Source organism: Onychomys torridus, chromosome X (genome assembly GCF_903995425.1).
Source record: "Onychomys torridus chromosome X, mOncTor1.1, whole genome shotgun sequence".
Taxonomy (NCBI): domain Eukaryota; kingdom Metazoa; phylum Chordata; class Mammalia; order Rodentia; family Cricetidae; genus Onychomys; species Onychomys torridus.
The window spans coordinates 2,146,310-2,167,985 of NC_050466.1; the positions used below are offsets into that span (position 1 = coordinate 2,146,310).

Here is a 21,676-nt window from a genome sequence, read left to right on the forward strand (position 1 = left end):
CACAGGCCAGTCTAGGTGGAGCTACCACGTCCAGAAGACAGGCAATAGCCCAGCTGGACTGACTGACTCACACACATACACATACACGTTCTCTCTCTCTCTCTCTCTCTCTCTCTCTCTCTCTCTCTCTCTCTCTCTGTGTGTGTGTGTGTGTGTGTGTGTGTGTGTGTGTGTGTATGTGTGTGTGTGTCCTTACCTGTTCAGGCCTCTGGGAGGTAGCTGGTACATCTGGTACCTGGGTGGCCTGGACCTGAGGCTCCTATGAGTAGAAGAAGCAACCTGGTTGTCAGTCACACAAGGTCCTATCCTTCACAGCCTAGCCTTAAACCCCAAAACACTCGGAAGCACTGTACCCATGTCCGATCGAGCACTGACAGTTTTCAGACTATGACTACAGCAGAGTAAAGCACCATCTGTAACTGCAGGTTAGAATGGCAACCACAAGGGAACCTCCCTGAGACTAACCCTGACCACCCTGACCCTATAACCACCTGGCCATATAACCACCCGCTCCTATAACCACCCGACCCTGTAGTCACCCTAACCCTATAATCACCCTGATCCTATAACCACCCAGGCCAAAATGTCCATGAGAAAAGCAGACGTTCCTCTGGGTGGGTGTCCAAGAAGAAAAGATGTTCTCAAAGGAAACATGTTTACCAAAGGAAAGCCCAAGGGACAATGGGATTTGTTCTGGGAGCACTGCACACCCTTACACAAGTCCCATCTATGTGCCCTTTCTCCACTCGAGTCCCAAGAAGCTAGGGGAGCCTTTTGGGCACTCTCTCCCAGTTGGAGAGGGCCTACTCAGTAGGCCCAGGGAACTTGTATAGAATACAGTGGTATTAATACATAAGGCAACCCTCAAAGTCGGCCATCAGCACAGTCCACTCTGGTCCTACCCACCAGATGGAAGGTAAACTTCTCTGAATGGGTGAAGCGGGAGCCTTTGGGGGTACTAGTCTTATCCTTAGCACCCCAGGCCTGTAGCATCTCTCCTAAATCTCGGACTTGTGTCGGGGCTCCAAGTGGGCCCCAGCTTTGACGCAGATGTTCAGCCAGCTGCTTGTGCAGTCGCTGCTGTGGAGCCCGGGAATCCTCCTGGAAAGAAAAGACAAGGGAATAGGAAAGGCATAAGGGCCTGCTGGTTCCTAGAACCCTGCCTTCCCACCAAGGCAGGTCCCTGCCCTATTGGCCGAGGAGCTCCCCAAAGACAGAGAGGTGCCTTTTCCACAGCTACATCTCTCTACCCGCTCACTCCTCACCCTGCAGAAGAATGTGAGAAGAGAGAAAGGTGAGCTTTCAAATCAGAAGGAGACAGAAAGGATGGTGGGCAGCAAAGACACAAAACAGAGAATACCAGAACAAAATGGTTCCGAGTTCAGGACAGAGGAAGATAGGTAAAGGAGAGCAGAAAGGAGACCATTTCAGTGGTGAAGGGTACTAAGAAATCATTCATTTCATTCAGTATGGTTACATAAAAAATGTTCTTATGAGTAATGACATATCATCTGGACTACTTAAGAGTTGAAATTATGTGACAGATTGGGTTGGCTAGGATTGGATCCTGAACATAGAACCCAGGGCCTTGTGCATGCTAGGTAAGTGTTCTACCATGGAGCTACATCCCAAGCTCTGGGATTTACTCTAAAATATAAGGAGAAAGTTAAAAGAGAATGGAAGAAAGGCAGGAACTGTTAGAATAATCTCTCTATATTTATGCTTCAAAATTCCTGTGAATTTAGAGAGGAGACATGCTTGTAGTCCCAGAACTCAGAAGGCAGAGGCAGGGGGATTGTAATTTGTGATGCCGGCTTGGACTACAGAGTGAGACTCTGTCTCAAATCTCCTAAAAAAACCGAGAGGGAGCAGGGAGAAAGAAGAAGCAAAGGCAACCAGAGTGGCAAAGATGGATAGAAAGAGACAAAACAGAAATGGATGTGGGGGGGAGATGGGGAGGGGAGACAGGTGGAGAAGCAGGTATGTGGGGGGAGAGGAGAAGTGAGCAGAGGTGGAGAAGGGAGATGAAGAGGTAGGAGAGGACAAGAAGGGATGGGCAAAACTGAACAGAGATGCCATACACAGACGGAGAGACAACAAGAAAGACAGTAACAGGAACCATGAGGATCACTGACAAAGGCAGAGACAGAGGAATACTCCCAAGGGTCCCGGGTGAAATTCACGCAAGATCACTACCCCACCATCCCATTTGTTTCAGAACAGGAAAGCAGGCAGAGGGGAGGGACTTGCTGCAGGCAAGGAGCCAGGCAGGTGCACACAGAGGAGAGCAATGAAGAGGGGGAAATGAGATGTGGAGAGCTAACAGGAGCCACCGGAAGCAGAAGCCTTGGGACGAGAGCTAAACACTGGTGGTACCTGGGCTTGGAGGCGGTGTGCCCAGCATACTCGGTCTTCATCTCCTGGGCTATCCCTGTTCACATGCTGGCAGAGCTGGGCGGCATGATGTTCAAGGAGTGAGGCCGCCCTCCGCATAAGCTGGGGCACCTGTATGGGGGCTGGTAGCAGCAAAGGACTTGCCTGGAACTCCCGTGGCTCTGAAAGCAGAAACAGTGTCAGCCAGCTGCCCCACAGCATACCAACGCTCACTCATACACACACCTCTCCCCTCCTCACTTGGAGCCACACAACTGCAGCCTCACCTCCTCTGGAGCTCAGTTCAGACAGAACCAACCTGCTGGAGTGGAACGGCTGCTGGAGGCCTGAACCCTGTGGGGAGAGCAGAGTCAGCGTCCAGAACTAGGCCCTAGTGAAAGGGGGCCGACAACCTGAGCACATGGCTGACGACAAAGAAGGCAAGGAGGGGACAAGTCCAGACGGATAGGAGGTGGGGATCCCACCTGGAGGCGTTCCAGCTTGGGAGTTCGAAGGAGAGGTGGGACCCAGGGCACGGCCAGCTGGTCCCGGATTTGGCTCCCAATGGCCCGAAGGAAAATAGCCGAGTCACCTATGGGGTGAGGGATGGGGGGTAGGGAAGGAGTGACATGCCACAAATCTGAAAGTACTGGGAAGCCAGCCATAGCACTGTCCTCCAGATGCAGATGGATTCAACAGTTACTGAGCTTAAACTCGGTAGGTACCATTTACCGGATTAAACACCACTTCAGGGGGAAAATTGATAAGATCCCCATCTTCATGGAGTCAGCAAGATAACAGAAAAGAACCTTCCTGGATAGGACCATCTATTCTAAGTAGGAGAGAGCGGGATTGCTAAAAGGGACAGAATGTTCCAAAGAGCAGCCAGAGAAAGGCCCTGCTGAGGTAACAGAGCAGAAGCCACAGAGAGTTCAGGATGTATTTAACCTTTTGACATTCTGACATGATGTTATCACCTACAAAGTTCATGCTCAAGAACAGTGCAATTGAGTCACGCCAAAAAAATCTCCTAACATTTTAAACAGCTTGACAGTGTGTGGTGGTTGACATTCACAGCTATGTTCAGCAGCATGCGCCCCAAGGGTTGGATTCACCTGATATGGAGCTGACTTTGAAGAGATCTGAGGGAAGAAGAATCCAGGGACCCAAACACCCTGAGGCTAGACTGTGCCTGGCACATTTCAAGAACACCAAGAACACCCACGTAATGAGCATGGAGTGAGTGAGGATCAGAGGTACAGGAGCTCCTAGCCTCGTGCCACTTGCCTGGTATCCATCTGCTCTCTGACCACCCAATTCTCCTGAAGATACATCCTGCCCCTACCCTTCCTATCACTCTGGGAATACAATCCATTTCCCCAGTCCTGCAGGACCCCATACCTGCAGGCTGGTCTGCATCCTCAGAGGCATCAGTGGGTAGCCGCTCAGCCAAGAAGAGAAGCAGGTCTCGGAGGTCGGGCTCACTGGGATAGAGGAAGTTCTGATAGCCAAGCTCCAAGGGATAGCCCAGGTCCTGGGGGTTAGCAAGTATAACCAGATAATGATACTGAGGGTAAGAAGGCAAGCCCGCATTTGCCAAGCAGGGAGGAGCCTCCTGCTCTGGGGGCCATGGGACTATTACACCTTGTATGACTCTTTACCTGCCATCACCCTCCCACCCTCCCACTCCCCCCCCCCCCCCCCCCCCCCCGCTGCATCGCCAAGGCATCCTGGCCTCAGTGACAACCATCATAGTCAGTATTACAAGGTCAAGAAAAGATATTAAAGCTCAGCAGGCTTGCTGCCAGTGGTGGCGCACACCTTTAATCCTAGCACTTAGAAGGCTGAGGCAGGCAGATGTCCGTGAGTTTGAGACCAGCCTGGGCTACAGAGTGAGTTCCCGGGATAGCCAGGGCTACACAGAGAAAGCCTATCTCCAAAAACAAAAACAAAAGCAAAGCTCAGCCTTGCTAACTACGACTCAAAATCCAAAGGCCATAAAAGAACACAGGATTTCTGCCCATATGGAAAGAAAGAAACAACTTTAAGAAAAATATAATTAACAAAGTCAAAAGAGCAATGACAGCTTAGGAAAACAATATCCAGAATCTTTGAGAAGAATGTCATTATCTAAGTACTGCCTAAAAAAGAGAACTGAGGATGTGGGTCAGAGTGCTCGCTTACATGAGCAAGGCCCTGGGTTCCATCCCTAGCACCAACAAAATAATTATCACCATTACCATCATCACCATTACCATCATCATCATCATCATCATCATCATCATCACCAACACTACCAACAGGCAAAAGATCAGCAAACACAGCTCAGGAAGAAAGGACTATCAAGGGTTCTAGATAGGTTCAAAGACATCCAGACCCCGAAAGCAAACTTCCTAGACTCAAACCCAAGCTTTACCTCTTACCAGCTATGTGACCCCAGGCCAATACTTCTCTATACTTCCCTTTTGTTGTGTACGAAAAAAATTATACCAAGGGCCAGAGAGATGGCTCAGTGGTTAGGAACACTGGCTGCTCTTCCGAAGGACCTGGGTTCCATTCCCAACCACGTGGTGGCTCATGACCATCTGTAACTTCGGTTGAGGGGGGCGCAATGCCTTCTTCTGGCATCCACCAGTACCAGGCACACAAATGGTACATACACATCCATGTGGACAAAAGCACTCATATGCCTGGGCACAGAGTACTGACTCAAAACCCATCATTATGATATGCATCCATGTATTGTCACAATAGGAGCTCCATTAGAGGCGCATGGCCACACAGTCTAAAAACAACTGGCTGCTCTGCTACATTATTTAGTTTTTCTTTTACCTGACATCTATGATCTAAGAATTGTGACTGACATGGAAACTCATTCCAGGAGTGGGCTGTTGTGGTGGTTTGAATAAGAAGGGCCCCATAGGTTCATAGATTTGAATGTTTGGTCACCAGGGAATGGTATTATTTGAAAGGACTAGGAGGTGTGGCCTTGTTAGAAGAAATGTGTCACTGGGGGTGATCTATGAGGTTCCAGAAGCCCATGCCAACCAAGCCCAGAGTCTCTCTCTTCCTGCTGCCTTGGAATCCAGACGTAGAACTCTCAGCTACCACATCTGCCTGTGTGCCTCCATGCTCCCCACCATGATGATAATGGACTAAACCTCTGAAGCTGTAAGACAGCCCCAATTAAATGCTATCTTTTATAAGAGTTGCCCTGGTCATGGTGTCTCTTCACAGCAACAGAACACTGACTAAGCAGCCATATACAGTGACAGATGCCAAAACACAGGTGGTTTAGATACAGAAGTGGATACCAGAAGCAAAATTCGTAGAGAGGAAGACACCAGAACACACAATGCTGAATTGGAGACCCTTTCGGATTGCCGCTGGCAAACCATGGCTGCTGAACTAGACAATCACATGTATCTCTTGGCCACCAAGTTCTTTGCCCCACACTGAAATGAACATGAGCCACAATATCCAGAGGCAGACAGCACTGAGAAGGGAACATCAGAGAAAGCCTCATCCCACCACCTTGGTGCTTCCCACTGAGCATACTCTATGCCCAACAGAAGACAGAGCTTCTCTCTTGCAAGGCCATCTTCCAGAACGTGGCCCCAAACAGGGGCAGACTGATCACTTCCTAAGGCCACCAAGAGCCCTAGACAGAAGACTATGAGAATTCCTGACAGCTAGGTGAACCTTAGAGTAATGAGTTAGCTAGACAGAGCCAACGGGGGTACTGCTCAGATCAAAACTTCATAAACATTGGTCCAAGGCAAACAGCTGTGATGACCCTGTCCCCTTTGGTCTGCAAGGAAGTTTTCACTGGATATTCTAATGGCCTGCCACCATAGACTAGCAACTTACTGAGTATGCTGGAAGTGTCTACATTCACTCCATAGCCACAGGCTGCTGGGATGCATGCAGCCAGATGATGCTACCAACTGTTCCTATAGCAACTTAGTTTTTGCTTTTGGAACGCTGGAGACGGAATCCAGGACCTCATACATATGAAGTACACACTCTAAAACTGAGCTATATCCTGACTCAGTTTAGCTTTCACACACATTCTACACAGACAGAAACTGAGGACCAAAAGGTTAAAAAGCAGGCCCAAAGTCACAAAGACAGTGAGCTACAAGAAAAGGCAGAGCTGGGCAGTGGTGGCACACACCTTTAATCCCAGCACTTGGGAGGCAGAGGCAGGCGGATCTCTGTCAGTTTGAGGCCAGCCTGGTCTACAAAGCGAGTTCCAGGAAAGGCGCAAAGCTACACAAAGAAACCCTGTCTCAAAAAAAAAAAAAAAAAAAAAAAAGGCAGAACTCTCAGCTCTCCAGCACAGTAACTAGACACTGCTCTGAAATGGAGGGAAGGGCACTTCTTTGAAGAAGTACTTCATTCCACCTAACAGAGCAGCATTTTTGTTACAATGTAACAGACAATGTTTTCCTTAAACAGAATGTCTTTCTCTGGGGAACCATGCCTTCTCCAGCTCTACAGGATGAACTGGCAACTAATCTGTCGAATAGGATGTCCATGTGACCTGGGCAGAGCTAAGCAGAGCTTCGTTTAGGAGTATACGACCCACTCAAGGTCTTCCGTCAGTCCTAGTAAGTAGGTAACTGACTACCATGTGACACCGGGGTGAAATCTGGGATGCCAGACTTAAAAGATGGGTGCTAAAGGTAGTCCAACTGAACCAGCTCATTTACTCCACACAACCTTGCTTTCATCATCTCCATTTCGCAGATAAGGAAACAGGCATGGAAGGGTTAGGGCCGTGCAGCAAGTATGAGTAGAGTTGGGTGGAGTCGGAACTAGCCACACAGTGTGGCCACGGAGGCGGCAGCTTCAACCATTAATGAATGCAAAGCCACAAAGAGGGACAGAGAGGAAGGCAAGAGAGTCAAAGAACTTGGTGACTCTGTGAAAAGGGAAGGAAGATGGTGTGCATACTGGGAGGAGAGCACTCACCATGCAAGCCTGAGCCAGGTTCATGGCCAGGCGGAACCGGGCAGACATGGCTGGCGGCAGCAAGTGACTGAGGCCAGAGGCCACATCAGGATTGATCACTCGAAGGCATCGGACCACAGCCTCTACAACCAGCTCCGTGGTGAAAGCCCGCAGAGTCTGCACTTCTGGAGGGACTGCCCTAAAGAGGAAGGCAGCAGACTTAAGGAGCAGTAGTTAGGAAAAAAAAAAAAAAAAAACAGCTTTGTAGAGAAGGAAGCTCTAGAACCTGGTGGGGGCGGGGAAGACCTAGGCTTCAACAGACCCTGGGTGTTAGCAACTATGACTTCTACTTTGGTCCTAAGACCTCCGTGAATACAAGTGACCCAAGTTCAGAAAAGTCTCAAATTCCCCTGCACTTCAATGTTTCAAACCTCTGGGATCTGCAAAGGTGAAAATGTTCCAAGTGGCATGGTGTCGGTATTTCTAAATCCCAAGACATTGTTTCTTTGCATGATCTACCAGGGTTTGAAAAAACTACACAGTAACAGACTGGGGTTTTTCAGAAGTCTCAAATGCCGGGATCTGTGAATAGAAACAAAACTCAGGCACCTTAAATTGTAGCATCCAGGACTTTTAGGGCCCTCAAACAGAGGATTCCTTGTGTGTCAATGGTTTTGTTGTTTTGTTTTGTTCCGGTTTTTTTTTTTTTTTTCAAGACAGGGTTTCTCTGTGTAACAGTCCTAGCTGTCCTGGGACTGTGGACCAGGCTGGCCTCAAACTCACAGAGATCTACCTGCCTCTGCCTCCCAAGTTCTAGGATTAAAGGCAAGTGCTACCACTGCCCAGTGTGTGTGTGTCAGTATTACCAACTGCTGCTGCAGCCAGAATTTAGGGCCCCAGTGTTTTGAAAAGCCCTGAGTGTTTCAAGAGCTAAAGTCTGAAGATCCTCAAGTATCCCATTTCAGGGATTCTGGAGACTCTGAGTGCCAGTCCTGTGTTGTAAGCTTCCTGAATCTCAGAGTGCAGGTGTCCTACAGCCTCTAAATATCAGGGTCTCAGAGTATTAGTGTCCAGACCACACATTTCAGGTCTCAGTTCCTAAGGTTCCAGATTTGTAAGGTGTCTGAGTCCTTTGGGCTCACCAAATGTCCAGATCAAAGGATCTGAGAGATCCATGATGTTAAGGCGTAGGGGGGGCCTAGGATCCTGTAAGTGCCAAGGTCTCGATTTTAAGGTTCCCGGGTAATGGGGTCCAAGGTTCTGGAGTCCCGGATGTGAGCAATTGGAGGTGAGTGGGGGCTGCGTACTTACGTGCCCGCCTGGCGCAAGGAATGGATGAGGATTCGGTCGGCCTCTTCCATGGTGGAGTCAGTTTTAACTCTGGGGCTGGGTCCAGGACCAGATCAGAGAAAGTGGAGCAATGCTGTAGCAACTGCTCTCCGCGCCCAGGGAGGACAGAGCATCACGTGCCACGCAAGGAACATTGGGAAGTGTAGTTCTGAGAGTGGTCGCTGAGCAGGCGGAGGCGTGGTATGTTGCATACACTCAGAGCTGAGCACGCAATGGCTGCTGGAATCTGTAGTTCTTCCACCTAAAGTCCTGTAGACTCCTCCAAGGGAAAAATGGTGCTAGCAGCTGAGGGACAGGACAGAAAAAAATTTCATTTAAGAACGCGTTCATCTTCCAAGTTGCAAAAGCCGACAAGTGTAGAAAATGACTGTTCCCCTCTGTCTTGCTTTCCTCATCTGTAAAATGAGAATTTTGATAATACCTATGTCCTAGGGTTAAGATATAATTACTACTACTGGGGAGGCGGCTCAGGATAAGGGCTCCTGCTACCAAGCCTCACAACCTGAATTCTGTCCCTGAGACCCACATGGTAGAAGGTGAGAGATGGCTCAATAGAGTCTGTACTCCACATGTGCACTGTGACCCATGTATGCATGCGTGCGCGCGCACACACAAACAATCGAATAATACATATTAAATAAATAAGCAAACATAATTACTGGGCCAGTAAGATGGTTCATCATGTAAAGCCTCTTGCCACCAACGCTGATAAACTGAGTTAGATCCCCTAGGAACCACAGGGCATATAAAGAGAATGGGTGCCTACAAAATGTCCTCTGACATTCACACATATGCATCAGTACCACTGACACACACACTCACACACACATACAATAGATGAAAAAAGAAACAGAATTACTAAGCCTGGTGCTGTGGAAAACACCTGTAATCTCAGCATCTGGTTGGAGTGTAGATTGGGCTACACAGGGAGACTACCACAAAAGAAAAGAAGGGAGTGAGGTAAGAGAGAAGAGCTGTCAGTTATACTTATTTATGCAATCAATAAACGGGCCATTTTAATATGCTATACATACATGTTCAATCAAAAAATATTGACACAGCAAATATCTATGCAACCATTACTTATTGAACAGCCTTTTTTGTCTCCACTGCCCAGTAGTGCTAAAATTGGTCATAAATCACACACATATACACACACACACCGAGTACATGGCTCAGTTTCTGAACTATACTTTGGTTTTGTTTTTTTTTTATTGTTGTGCTGTTTTGTCTCAGTTTGGTTTGGTTTTAAGACAACAAAGTCTTGCATTATATCCCAGGATGGCCTCAATTTTGTAATGATAATACTCCTTTCTCCCAAGTTCCGGGATTAAAAGCTTGTGCCAGCACCCATGGCTATATTCTATTTTTAATTACTGTAGATCTATAATGAGCCTTAATATCTGATATGGCAAGTCATCTCATCTTGGGTTTTGTTTTTTTTTTTCCAAAAAGGTTTTGGCTTTTCTGGGTCCTTTGTATCTCAAAGATATCAATTCCAAAGAAAAATATGCTGAGATTTTGTTTGGTGTAGCCAATGCAAAATGCCAAACCTATCACTTTGGGAAAAATTTACACCATCACTAGATGTTATAGATTTCTCCATTTTATATCTCTTTTTTCATAGAGATAATGCACATGCTAGTTTTGTCCTATGTACTTAAAATTTGTTACTGGAAAATGACACCATTTTTTTTCTTATTTTAGATTTGCCTTCTTAGTGCAGGTATCTATTTGGTAAACTCTTAACCAGTGCCATTTCACTTGCCAGCCTCTGGCTTACAAATATTCCATTTGCTCCCTGTTCACGCTCCCAACTGACACTATTATTCCCCGCCCCCTGACCTTAATCCCTCTAAGGCTGGAGGGGGAGAGGGGGGACTGTGTGCAGATGGCCCTTACATCTCCAGAGGAGGATGTCGGAATCTGAAGACAGGAAAGGTGAGAGCAGCCATCTGCCCCTGAAGACCCTTGGAGTCACCCTGGGCTCTGGTCCACCCTCACCCTCTCACCTACCCACTGCCCACCTGGATCCTACTCCTGGAGAGTCCCTGGTTCCCCAGAATATCATCACCTTCTTCCTGCCCTAGCCACCCCTTATTAGAGCTTCTTTGCCACCTGATCTCAGATGCTATCCCCAATAGCCCCCCAACCTTATTCATAGCCTTAGTTCCCAAATGAAACCCTGGCTCAATCCTGACCCTAGCACTCAGTCCACCTCTAACTCCAAATCCAGCCTCACTCTAAACCTTAATCTAAACCCTCCTAACCAGAAGACAATCCCCTACATGAGACATTAGAATCCAAACCTCACAACGGCTACAGACTTATCATGAACTTGAAGGTCATCTAACCTCTAGACGCCAGTACTGCTACTGAATGATTTTCCCTGGCTGTCCAGAAATAGCACAGACCCCTTCTCAAATTTCTATTAATTTATTTTTTATAAGTATATGTGTGTGCCCAAGTTTATGTATGACTGTCACGTATGCTCAATGCCAGCAGAGGTGAGAAAAGGATGTCAGATCCCCTGGAACTGGAGTTACAGGAGACCATGAGCTGCCGTAAGGGTGCTGGGAACCAAACTCCCCTCCTCTGGAAAAGCGGTGTGTGCTCTTAACCACAGAGCCACCTCTCCGGGTTGAACAGACCCTTTTCCAAATACAGAACGAATACAGAGAAAGAGCATACAGCTGATGTTGCTGATAGTTAGAACCCCTGGTTTGACCACTTCAGCAAATTACTAACTCATTTCAATTTCCTCATTTCAAAATAGTAATAATACTACCTACTAGGCATTCTTATGACTAGTGAGCTCAATTTACTCCTCACAAAACCCTTATAACACAGGCAACCATTATTGTCTTCCCCATTATACAGATAAGAAAATTAAGGCTCAAGAGTAATCCCATAATTTACTCAAGGCAATACACAACTTCTAAATGGTAGTCAGAATTTGAAATCAGACAACTTATTTCTTTCAAATCTGAGGATCTTAACCAGGCCAACCTCCTGCCCATCTCAGAAGCTGAAACAAAGCCACAGAATCTTGATACTGAGGGATGAAACTCCAATGAAAAATGCAAATTCTACTCAAAATTTATCCCGCACTTTGATCCTAATTCCAAGCCCAACTCATTCAAATACTCAGCTTCAACCCTAAATAAAATCTCAACCAAATTCCATCCTTGCCTACATCAAGTAATGCTAAGCCCATTTTGACCCCAAATCTACCACTCAAATTTGACCTTTAGTTGAAGTGCACTGCGTGGCGATCATCCAGCCAAGCGCCGCCTTGCTTGAGAACACTCTTACCTTCATTCCTCAACAAAACTCACTCCTCCCTAAACTTAATTCCAGCATTGATTCTTAACCCTCAATCCTTAACCCAACCATCCTCCATTTCTCCATAGCTTTCCATGTTCTTCCTTCAAACAGAGGGACTGGATTGGACAAGAAGTTGCCATGATTGTCCTATGCCATCCCTTCCCTGACTCTGTTTCTCCACACAGACACCACTCCAGAGCACAGTCCAGCCAATGGGACAGGCCCTGGTCCTGAATGGGGGCTATGTCCTGGGCCTCCAGCCGTGGGGGCTGATACCAGTGGGGCATCAGGCCTGGGGACCCCAAAACGAAGGACCCAGCATAACAAACACAAGACTGTGGCAGTGGCCAGTGCCCAGCGATCACCTCGAGCACTCTTCTGCCTCACCTTAACCAATCCCCTTCGGCGGTCCTGCATCAGCATTGTGGAGTGGAAGTATCCTAGGAGACTCTAGGGTAAGGATTACCAGGGTATGAAGAGTCAAGGATTAGGTCAGGCCTGGAATGGAGGAGGGCTGAGATTACCAGGGACCAAGGATCAAATATTGGGGGGGGGGGGAGATTCCTGGGGTGGGACTGTATAGCTCAGTGGTAGAGCATTTATTTAGTGTATTAGATGCTCTGGGTTCAGTCCAAAGCATTACAAATTGAGAAGGGGGGGGGAATCAAGAACTAGAATAGAAAGGGAGTCCAGAGTGATGACAGTCACCAGGAACAAGCACTAAGCTAGCCATACTTGCATACACCTATAACCCCATAACTCAGGAAGCTGAGGCAGGAGAACTAAAAAGGCTGCATAGCACGATCCTGTCTAGAGTCAGCACTGGGTGAAGAGGGCACCAAGGGAATGTGGGGGTTTCAACGTCACTCTTCCTGGGTCCTTGACTGTGTTCACCTGAGACCTTTTGATATTCTCATCCTCCTGACCATCTTTGCCAATTGTGTGGCCCTGGGAGTATACATCCCCTTCCCTGAGGACGACTCCAACACTGCTAACCACAACTTGGTGAGGCCTACCCCATCCCCAGCCAGACTGCAGTTTCCCTTAGAGCCACAGTTTAAGGCACCCAGCCAGGCCCCACCCTTCCTGGACCTACCTAACTCCTCTGGGTTCTGGCGAAAACAACCTTAACCTGGGCCCACACCCACCGGGTCTGACCTTGCCCCAAGTAAGTCCCGGTCTTCACGCCCCGCCCCGGCTCCGCCCTCAGGAACAGGTAGAATACGTGTTCCTGGTGATTTTCACCGTGGAAACAGTGCTCAAGATCGTGGCCTATGGGCTGGTGCTCCATCCCAGCGCCTACATTCGCAATGGTTGGAACCTACTCGACTTCATCATCGTCGTGGTCGGGTGCGCGTTTGCAGGGGGAGGGGCACCCCACCCTAGTTTGCAATCCACTGAATTCTGGGTCTCTGAAGCGACTGATTCAGACAGCCCCTATTCTGCAGCTAAAATCAGAAATATTAACATATATAAAACCATTTGCACTTACAGTTACAGGGACTTGTGCTTTTCTGAACAGAAAGGAGGGAAGAGGCGGGAGCCAAAGGTCTCACTCTCCCCCCTCCCCGTCCCATGCTCCCCAATCAGGCTGTTTAGCGTGCTTCTGGAGCAAGGACCCGGGCGGCCAGGCGATGCCCCGCATACTGGAGGAAAGCCGGGAGGTTTCGATGTGAAGGCACTGCGGGCATTTAGGGTGCTACGGCCACTGAGGCTGGTGTCTGGGGTCCCAAGTAAGTGTATACGCCCCCCACCCCCGAGTTGGAGGTGGGGCTCCAGGCTGAGGGCGAATGTGCTGAGCCTGCCCCTCCCCACCACAGGCCTGCACATAGTGCTCAATTCCATCATGAAGGCGCTTGTGCCGCTGCTGCACATTGCCCTGTTGGTGCTCTTCGTCATTATCATTTACGCCATCATCGGACTGGAGCTGTTCCTCGGACGCATGCACAAGACGTGCTACTTCCTGGGATCTGGTCAGCCACCCCCTTTTCACAGGACAGGACACGACCCCTGCCCTCACTCCTGGGGGGCCCCCTCTTGCTTCTAGAAAGCCCACTCGGTTTTGCAAGACTCGGTCCCCAGGCTCAGGTTCTACCTCTGTATAGTCAATCCCCACCCACTGTATTCAAGACTCCGCCCTAAATCCCAGAATACAACCCCTCCCTCAATAGTGGCTGTGCAGGTGTCACAAGACTCCACCCACAGGACCAGTCTGCCTAGCGGCATTTAAGACTTCAAACTCCAAGACTCGCCTTTTTAGGCATTTATGAAGCCCCCTTTTCTCTGCCCTCTTTTCGAGACCCTCATACTCACAAGACTCTGCTCCTAGATTCACTGTTATTTAAGATTCTATACAGGATTTACACTTCACAGTTCCCAGATCCATATTGGAAGGACTCAGCTTCCAATTGGTTCAAATTGATACCTCCAAGCGTTTGACCCTAGCAGAGGAAACAAGAATTACTTTTGCCTTTAAAATATCTAGGGCACTAAAACAAACTTCCTATGAGGAGGAGGCTGCAGAGTAGCAAGGAACTAGTGTGACTTTCCTTCATAGCCCCGGGGCTTCAATTTTTCTGCAGATGTAGAGGCAGAGGAGGACCCATCGCCTTGTGCGTCTTCTGGCTCTGGGCGTTCATGCACACTGAACCAGACTGAGTGCCGCGGGCGCTGGCCAGGGCCCAACGGTGGCATCACGAACTTTGACAATTTTTTCTTTGCCATGCTAACTGTGTTCCAGTGTATTACTATGGAAGGCTGGACAGACGTCCTCTACTGGGTGAGGTGAACAAGCCCTCACACAGCTGGGGGGCTGCACCTGCCCTTCTTTCCCAGCTAGGGTTGTCCTGTCTGCATGCTATGAGGGAAATATGCTCTCTCTCCAGATGCAGGATGCCATGGGGTATGAGCTACCCTGGGTGTACTTTGTGAGCCTCGTCATCTTTGGCTCCTTCTTTGTCCTCAACCTTGTGCTTGGCGTCCTAAGTGGGTGAGAAGCCTGAATATTCTCCCCTACAATCCCCTCCCACCCTTTTGTGCTGCCAAATTCTTTTCAAAATCAGGAAAGACCTCCTGAGAAGGTGTTGATAGTATTCTTTTTTTCCTTTTTTATTAAGAAATTTTCTATTCACTTTACATACCAACCACAGATTCCCCTCTCTTCCCTCTTCCCACCCCCCAGCCTTCCCCCAACCCATCCCCCAATTCCCACCTCCTCCAAGGCAAGGTCTCCCATGGGGAGTCAGCAGAGCCTGGCACACTCAGCTGAGGCAGATTCAAGCCCCTCCCCCCTGCACCAAGGCTGTGCAAAGTGTCACACCCTAGGCACTGGGCTCCAAAAAGCCTACCAATGCACCAGGGATGGACCCCGATCCCCCTGCCGGGGGGGGGGGGGCAAACAGTCTAAGCCATAGGAACAGCCAATGCAAACACTTGGAGGCTAGAATGCCCTTGGCATATCCAAAGAACAATTAGAAAGCTATTGCGATTGGGGTGGTAAAGACAAGGTGACTGGGGTGACTGCCCTATGGAGTCTTCTCTCCTCCTCCTCCAGGGAGTTCTCCAAGGAAAGAGAAAAGGCAAAAGCACGAGGTGACTTTCAGAAGCTTCGAGAGAAGCAGCAGATGGAAGAGGACCTTCGGGGCTACCTGGACTGGATCACACAGGCTGAGGAGTTAGACCTCCATGACCCTTCAATAGATGGCAACTTGGCTTCTCTTGCTGAAGAGGGACGGGCCAGCCATCGTAGGCAATTCACTTCTAACCCAGCTTCATTCCCACCCCAGATGTGATTTGCCCTCCTGAGACTCAGACCAAGCCTGCAGCCACCCTAGGCTTTGCCCCAGATGTGGCTCAGGACACAGAATCTCAACCCAGACTCAGACACAGACCCCAACTAGCCCCTTCTCCCCTAGATTTGGCCCTAATTCTGCCTCCAGGCCATCCTTCCCAGTTGGCTCTATCCCCACAGGACCACAGCTGTCAGAGCTGACCAATAGGAGGCGTGGACGACTCCGATGGTTCAGTCACTCTACTAGATCTACACACTCCACCAGCAGCCATAGTGAGAACCAATCCTGCAAGGGTGGAGCTGGGGTGGTAGACAGAGGGAAAAACCAAACGTGGGACCTAGGGTCTTGGGTCCTAACCTCTAGCCTCACTTTGCCCACAGCCAGCCTCCCAGCCAGTGACACTGGCTCCATGACAGACACCCCAGGAGATGAAGATGAAGAAGAGGGGTCTCTGGCTAGCTGTACACGCTGCCTGTAAGGGATCCCAGCCCTTGAACCCTAAGTAATCCAAACCCCCATCCTTACTTTAGCTTCAAATCTTGATCTCAGTCCTGACCTCTAGTCTGGATGCTGATTCCCTCAGCCCCTTATGACACCCCATCCCTTTCCAATTATTTCTAGAAACAAGATCATGAAAACCAAGGTCTGGTAAGTTGTGAAAGTTGTGCAACCTTTTGACCCCATGACTTTGAGACCGGTCCACCTCCAAGGACCGTGTGACTTCTGGGCTCCCCGACCTGAACCCCTGGGCTGACCTAGGCCATCTCAGTGATGTGATGGGCTCTCCTCTGCCCAGCCGCCAATTCCGCAGAGCCAACAGGGGTCTCCGTGCACGCTGCCGCCGGGCTGTCAAGTCCACCGCCTGCTATTGGGCTGTACTGCTGCTCGTCTTTCTGAACACGTTGACCATCGCTTCGGAACACCATGGGCAGCCTGTGTGGCTCACCCAGACCCAGGGTGTGCCTCCGTTTGCCAGCTCTCTTCTTCATCCCTTGCTTCCTCCACCCCCGAAGTTCAAACGCAGGCTCTCTAGGGAGTCTTAGACCCCAGATACTATCTTCCAATCCATATGAGTGCAGAAACCTTAACCTGTCCTATCCCACCCTGCAAACCACACTTATGTGGTACTTACTATGTTGCATCAGTCTCTAGTATTTCACATGTCCAAACTCGAACTGTATTCTGTTAGAACCTTAGTACCTAAGTACTAAAGCCAGCCAAAGGTCCTGATCACCACAGCACTGATGTTAAGCAACTAACCCCAGGACTCAGCTGGGGGGGTGGGGGGTGGGCAGAGAAGGAATTGTAGTTGAGGCTCTTAACATCATGCTATCTGGACAAGTTAACCCCTCTGTGCCTCAGTTTCCCCATGCACAAAATGGAGATAATGCTAGCTATCCGTGGCCTGGAGTGGTTGGGAGGAGTAAATGAGATCAGCTTAGAATATTGTTTGGCCCACATCGTGTCAACTGTTGCTATCATTCCTTGCAATAGAAACCCCAATTTTACCACTGATCCTGCCCCTAACCCCACCCCAAACCAGTTCAGTCCTAAAGAAACTCTAGGTTTGGAGTTGGGGGTATGGCTCAGTGGTAGAGAACCTGTGTGAGCCCCTGGGTTCCATCCCCAGAACTAAAAACATAAGACATAAACATAAAAAATAATTAGAAAAAAATAAATCCTAGATACTAACTGTACCATTGAATTTGGAGTTGTCTTGGACTCACATAGGCTGACTCTGGTCCCCATCTCCATTCTACCCCAGCTCCAAACCTCACTTGTTCTGACCTACATATTCACCTCAGTCCCTAAGCCCAATTAAACCCTAGCCCACACCTGGCTGGCTCCCTGCTACCCCAAGATCATGCCAAGGTTCCTGGCTTCCTGCATGTCACCATGGCCAGCTTAGTTACCCGTCCTGCTCTCCCTACAGAGTACGCGAACAAAGTGCTGCTCTGTCTCTTCACGGTGGAGATGCTTCTCAAACTCTATGGTCTGGGCCCCTCTGTCTATGTTGCCTCCTTTTTCAACCGCTTTGACTGCTTCGTGGTCTGTGGGGGCATCCTAGAAACCACTTTGGTGGAAGTGGGGGCCATGCAGCCCCTCGGGATCTCAGTGCTCCGATGTGTGCGCCTCCTCAGGATCTTCAAGGTCACCAGGTGTGTATGCGTGGAGCCCAAAATGCAGACCTAATTCCACACCCCAGCTCTGAAGATAATTCCATCAGCCTCATCATTCATTTAGCAAACATCCATTGAGCACCTACTGCTGTGTGCTGACCTTCTAGGCCCCAGGGAAACACCAGAAAGCAAAGCAAACACAAGTTCCTGTCCTCATGGAGAAGAGAGTCACCTAGTACCTCTTCCATCTCCATCCCATTTCCCGACATGACTTTACCCCCAAGCCCACCGCCATACTCATCTCCAGTCCCAGCCACACTACCCTCTCTAAGCCCAACCCCAACTACATGTCATCCACAGGTCCACTATCTAATCGCTAACCCAATCCAACCTCCCACCTCAGCACTAACTCCCAGCCCTAGCCCCATCACTGACCACCAACCACAATGCCTTTCTCAATTGTCTGAAGCATGCCTACTCCTGGCCAGCAACCCCAGTTATTGCTCTCTCCACCCTCGAGCTCTCCTTTATCCCCCCACACCAACCTTCAACCATAACCTTCTCCCAACTCCTCCAACCCCAAATCACCACAACCCCATGCCCAATTCATCCCAGTCCCAACATGAAACCCATTTCTATCTATAACTCCTCCCTAGTTTCACCTCCCACCGCACCCTGAATGCTAACTCTAACTCCAAGCTTAGGGGTCTCCTCCTCTCTTACTCTTATCACACTTGGATTCCAAAAATCACCTCCACGAACCTTAGCATCACAACCTATTTTAAGCCCACGGATCCCAGGGTATCCCAAGTTGGAGGCCTGCCTGGCTCAGGAGTCTACAGGGAACCAAGTGTCAGGCCTGCTCTTTCTACCTCTGCTGCAGGCACTGGGCATCTCTAAGCAATCTGGTCGCATCCCTGCTCAATTCCATGAAGTCCATCGCATCTTTGCTGCTTCTCCTCTTTCTCTTTATCATCATCTTCTCCCTGCTTGGCATGCAGCTGTTTGGGGGCAAGTTCAACTTCAACCAAACCCAAACCAAGAGAAGCACCTTTGACACCTTCCCCCAAGCCCTCCTCACTGTCTTTCAGGTATGGCCTGGAGACCCTGAGGAGGGGTGTGTGTGTGTGTGTGTGTGTGTGTGTGTGCTAGCAGGACCTGGAGTTATAAGGGTCCAAGAACTTTTTGATGACTTCCTACCCTCAGATCCTGACAGGTGAGGATTGGAACGTGGTCATGTATGATGGGATCATGGCCTACGGTGGCCCCTTCTTCCCAGGGATGCTGGTGTGTGTTTATTTCATCATCCTCTTCATCTGCGGCAACTGTATCCTCAGAGCTTTGGGAGACAGGATATAGCAGGGTGAGGGGTGGAGGGGAGTGCTGGGCAGTCCACAGGCAGGCACTTCTCCATCTCTGCAACCTGAGCTCACTCCAGACATCCTGTTGAATGTGTTTCTTGCCATTGCTGTGGATAACCTAGCCAGCGGGGATGCAGGTACTGCCAAAGACAAGGGCAGGTGAGCTCCATCTCCAAGACATCCTTTCCCTACGATCACTGACTTGGCTCTCACACACGCACATACTACAGGACTTCATTTTTGCTGTCAATTCCCAGCTCCAGATACAGGCCTCACTCATTCATTCCTTCAACATGAATCTATTGAGCACACACTCAATATGTTTGTGCTGGGCCCTGCTGCAAATGCTAGGGAGACTGCATGGGTTCAGGCAGACAGAGTCTTTGCTGTTTGTAATTGAGGAAGGCAAGCAAACTACAAGAAAATAGATATAAACTTTTAAGATTGTTAGTAAGCCAGGTGCTGTGGCACATGCCTTTAATTCCAGCTTTCAGGAGGCAGAGGCAGGTTTGTCTGTGAGTTAGAGAGCCTCCTGGTCTACAGAGTGAGTTCCAGTCCAGTTATGGATTGTCTCAAAAAAAAAAAGAATATGTTAATAATAAGTAGTGAAGGAACAGAAAACAGAACAAAGCAATAGTGAAAAATTAAACCAAACCTAGATAGCCATACCTATATTCCCTGCACTTGGAAGGCTGAGGCAGGAGGATAAGGAGTTCAAGGCCAGCCTGGGCTCCACAATGAGACTGTATAGCAGACAAGGTTCACTAAATTTGCTCCTTTGAAATTGACAACAGAACACCATGGCTGGGGACCTAGCTGAGAGGGAGAAAATTGACCCCTTTAAAGTTCTGGTTTCTACCCCAGCATCATAAACAAGCAAACAAAACCCACCAGTGAGGTGGGAATGCAGCAGAGAGGGGAGTGGTCGAAAATATGGGTAGATGTTGGGAGGAATAAAAGAACCAGACTTTTATTCTGGGTCAAGATGAGATTTTTGGCTTTTGCTCTTGGTGGAGAGAGGCATGAGAGTGGTGGGATTTCACGGGTTCCTTCTGTGTGCTGTGAGGATAGACTATAGGCATTGGGAACAGAAGCAGGAAGCCCCAAGAAAGGTCTGTCCTGACAGCAGTGTCCACCCAGCTTTATCCATCTGTTCTCACCTACAGCAATCACCCCTTATTTCCTTGAACAGAGAGAAGAGCAGTGAAGGAAACCCCCCACCAGAGAACAGAGTGTTGGTGAGTTCAAAGCCTGAGTGTGCTGATGCATGCCTTTGATCCCAGGACTTGGGAAGCAGAAGCAGGGGAGTGTCTATGAGTTTTAAATTAGCCTGGTCTACATAGTGAGCTCCAGGCAGCTAGGGCTATGTAGTAAGACCCTGGCTTTAAAAAAAAGTGGGGAGCTGGAGTTAGGAGAGCTTGCTGCTCTTCTAAAGGGACTGAGTTCGGTTCCCAGACCCCATGTCAGGCAGATCACAACTACCTGTTATTCAGGTCCAAGAGTTCCAAGGCCTCTGGCCTCCAAGGCCACTTGCATTCACATGCACATACCCACACAGAGATATACATAATTTAAAAAAATAATAAAAATAAAAATCTTAAAGCTGGACAGTGGTGGCGCACATCTTTGATCCCAGCACTCATGAAGCAAAAAAGGTAGGTGGATCTCTGTGAGTTTGAGGCCAGCCTGGTCTACAAAGTGAGTTCTGGGACAGACAGGGCTGTTATACAGAGAAACCCTGTCGCAAAAAAAAAAAAGCCTAAATAAATAAATGTTAAAGGAAAGAAGCCTGAGAGTTGTCTATACCTCCTCCTACCACCCACACCTATCAGTGTGTACATGATTTAACCCCATCCTCTGCCAATCCATTTCCACATTATCCTGTCTCTTCCATACCTCCTTTGTGTCCATTTCCTGGTGTCTCTTGCATAATCAATAACTCCAATTTTCCTATCTCCAGGAGCCTGGTGGAAAGAACGAGGAAGCAGAGGGTGCAAAGAGTAAAGAAGCAGGCAAGTAGGCAGGTCAGATGGAAGAGGCATGGAGTCTTGGGAAAGAACCCAGGCAGAGAACTCCGGACCCCTGACAAGGTCCTCTCTGGCCAGCAGACTCTTCCAAGGCAGTAGGCAGAGTGTCACATGCCTGTAGTCCCAAAACTTGGGAAGGGTGGCAAATTCAAGAACACCTTGTGCTAAACAGTGAGTTCCAGGTCAGCCTGGACTATATTAGAGACACTAGACACTATCTCAAAAATGAAATAAATACACAAATAAGGACTGGGGATATAGCTCAGTGGTAGAGTGCCTACACAGCATGTACCAGGCCCTAAGTACAATCTTTTTTTTTTTTAAGCTGAGGATCGAACGCAGGGCCTTTTGCTTGCTAGGCAAGCACTCCA

The 21,676-nt window shown here is 48.9% G+C and overlaps 2 protein-coding genes across 2 annotated transcripts in view; one reads left to right on the forward strand and one right to left on the reverse strand.

The window, feature by feature from the left end:
* Positions 1–8,942, reverse strand: part of Ccdc22 (coiled-coil domain containing 22) — an 11,635-nt gene extending 2,693 nt beyond the window's left edge. Inside the window, exons 1-8 of the mRNA XM_036175103.1 lie at positions 8,641–8,942; positions 7,351–7,528; positions 3,775–3,907; positions 2,859–2,965; positions 2,661–2,727; positions 2,377–2,555; positions 907–1,101; positions 197–259 (exon numbers count right to left, since the gene is read on the reverse strand). Coding sequence (XP_036030996.1) covers positions 197–259; positions 907–1,101; positions 2,377–2,555; positions 2,661–2,727; positions 2,859–2,965; positions 3,775–3,907; positions 7,351–7,528; positions 8,641–8,690 — 972 coding nt within the window. The 5' untranslated portion in view covers positions 8,691–8,942. The remainder of the gene's footprint in view (positions 1–196; positions 260–906; positions 1,102–2,376; positions 2,556–2,660; positions 2,728–2,858; positions 2,966–3,774; positions 3,908–7,350; positions 7,529–8,640) is intronic.
* A 1,616-nt stretch (positions 8,943–10,558) lies between these two features.
* The window catches only part of Cacna1f (calcium voltage-gated channel subunit alpha1 F), a 28,618-nt gene continuing 17,500 nt past the window's right edge, over positions 10,559–21,676 (forward strand). Inside the window, exons 1-19 of the mRNA XM_036174106.1 lie at positions 10,559–10,620; positions 12,192–12,441; positions 12,906–13,011; positions 13,217–13,356; positions 13,597–13,739; positions 13,827–13,979; positions 14,589–14,785; positions 14,892–14,995; positions 15,560–15,750; positions 15,977–16,069; positions 16,178–16,271; positions 16,419–16,445; positions 16,594–16,754; positions 17,731–17,956; positions 18,801–19,008; positions 19,124–19,244; positions 19,356–19,437; positions 20,471–20,516; positions 21,239–21,290. Coding sequence (XP_036029999.1) covers positions 10,596–10,620; positions 12,192–12,441; positions 12,906–13,011; positions 13,217–13,356; positions 13,597–13,739; positions 13,827–13,979; positions 14,589–14,785; positions 14,892–14,995; positions 15,560–15,750; positions 15,977–16,069; positions 16,178–16,271; positions 16,419–16,445; positions 16,594–16,754; positions 17,731–17,956; positions 18,801–19,008; positions 19,124–19,244; positions 19,356–19,437; positions 20,471–20,516; positions 21,239–21,290 — 2,419 coding nt within the window. The 5' untranslated portion in view covers positions 10,559–10,595. The remainder of the gene's footprint in view (positions 10,621–12,191; positions 12,442–12,905; positions 13,012–13,216; positions 13,357–13,596; positions 13,740–13,826; positions 13,980–14,588; positions 14,786–14,891; positions 14,996–15,559; positions 15,751–15,976; positions 16,070–16,177; positions 16,272–16,418; positions 16,446–16,593; positions 16,755–17,730; positions 17,957–18,800; positions 19,009–19,123; positions 19,245–19,355; positions 19,438–20,470; positions 20,517–21,238; positions 21,291–21,676) is intronic.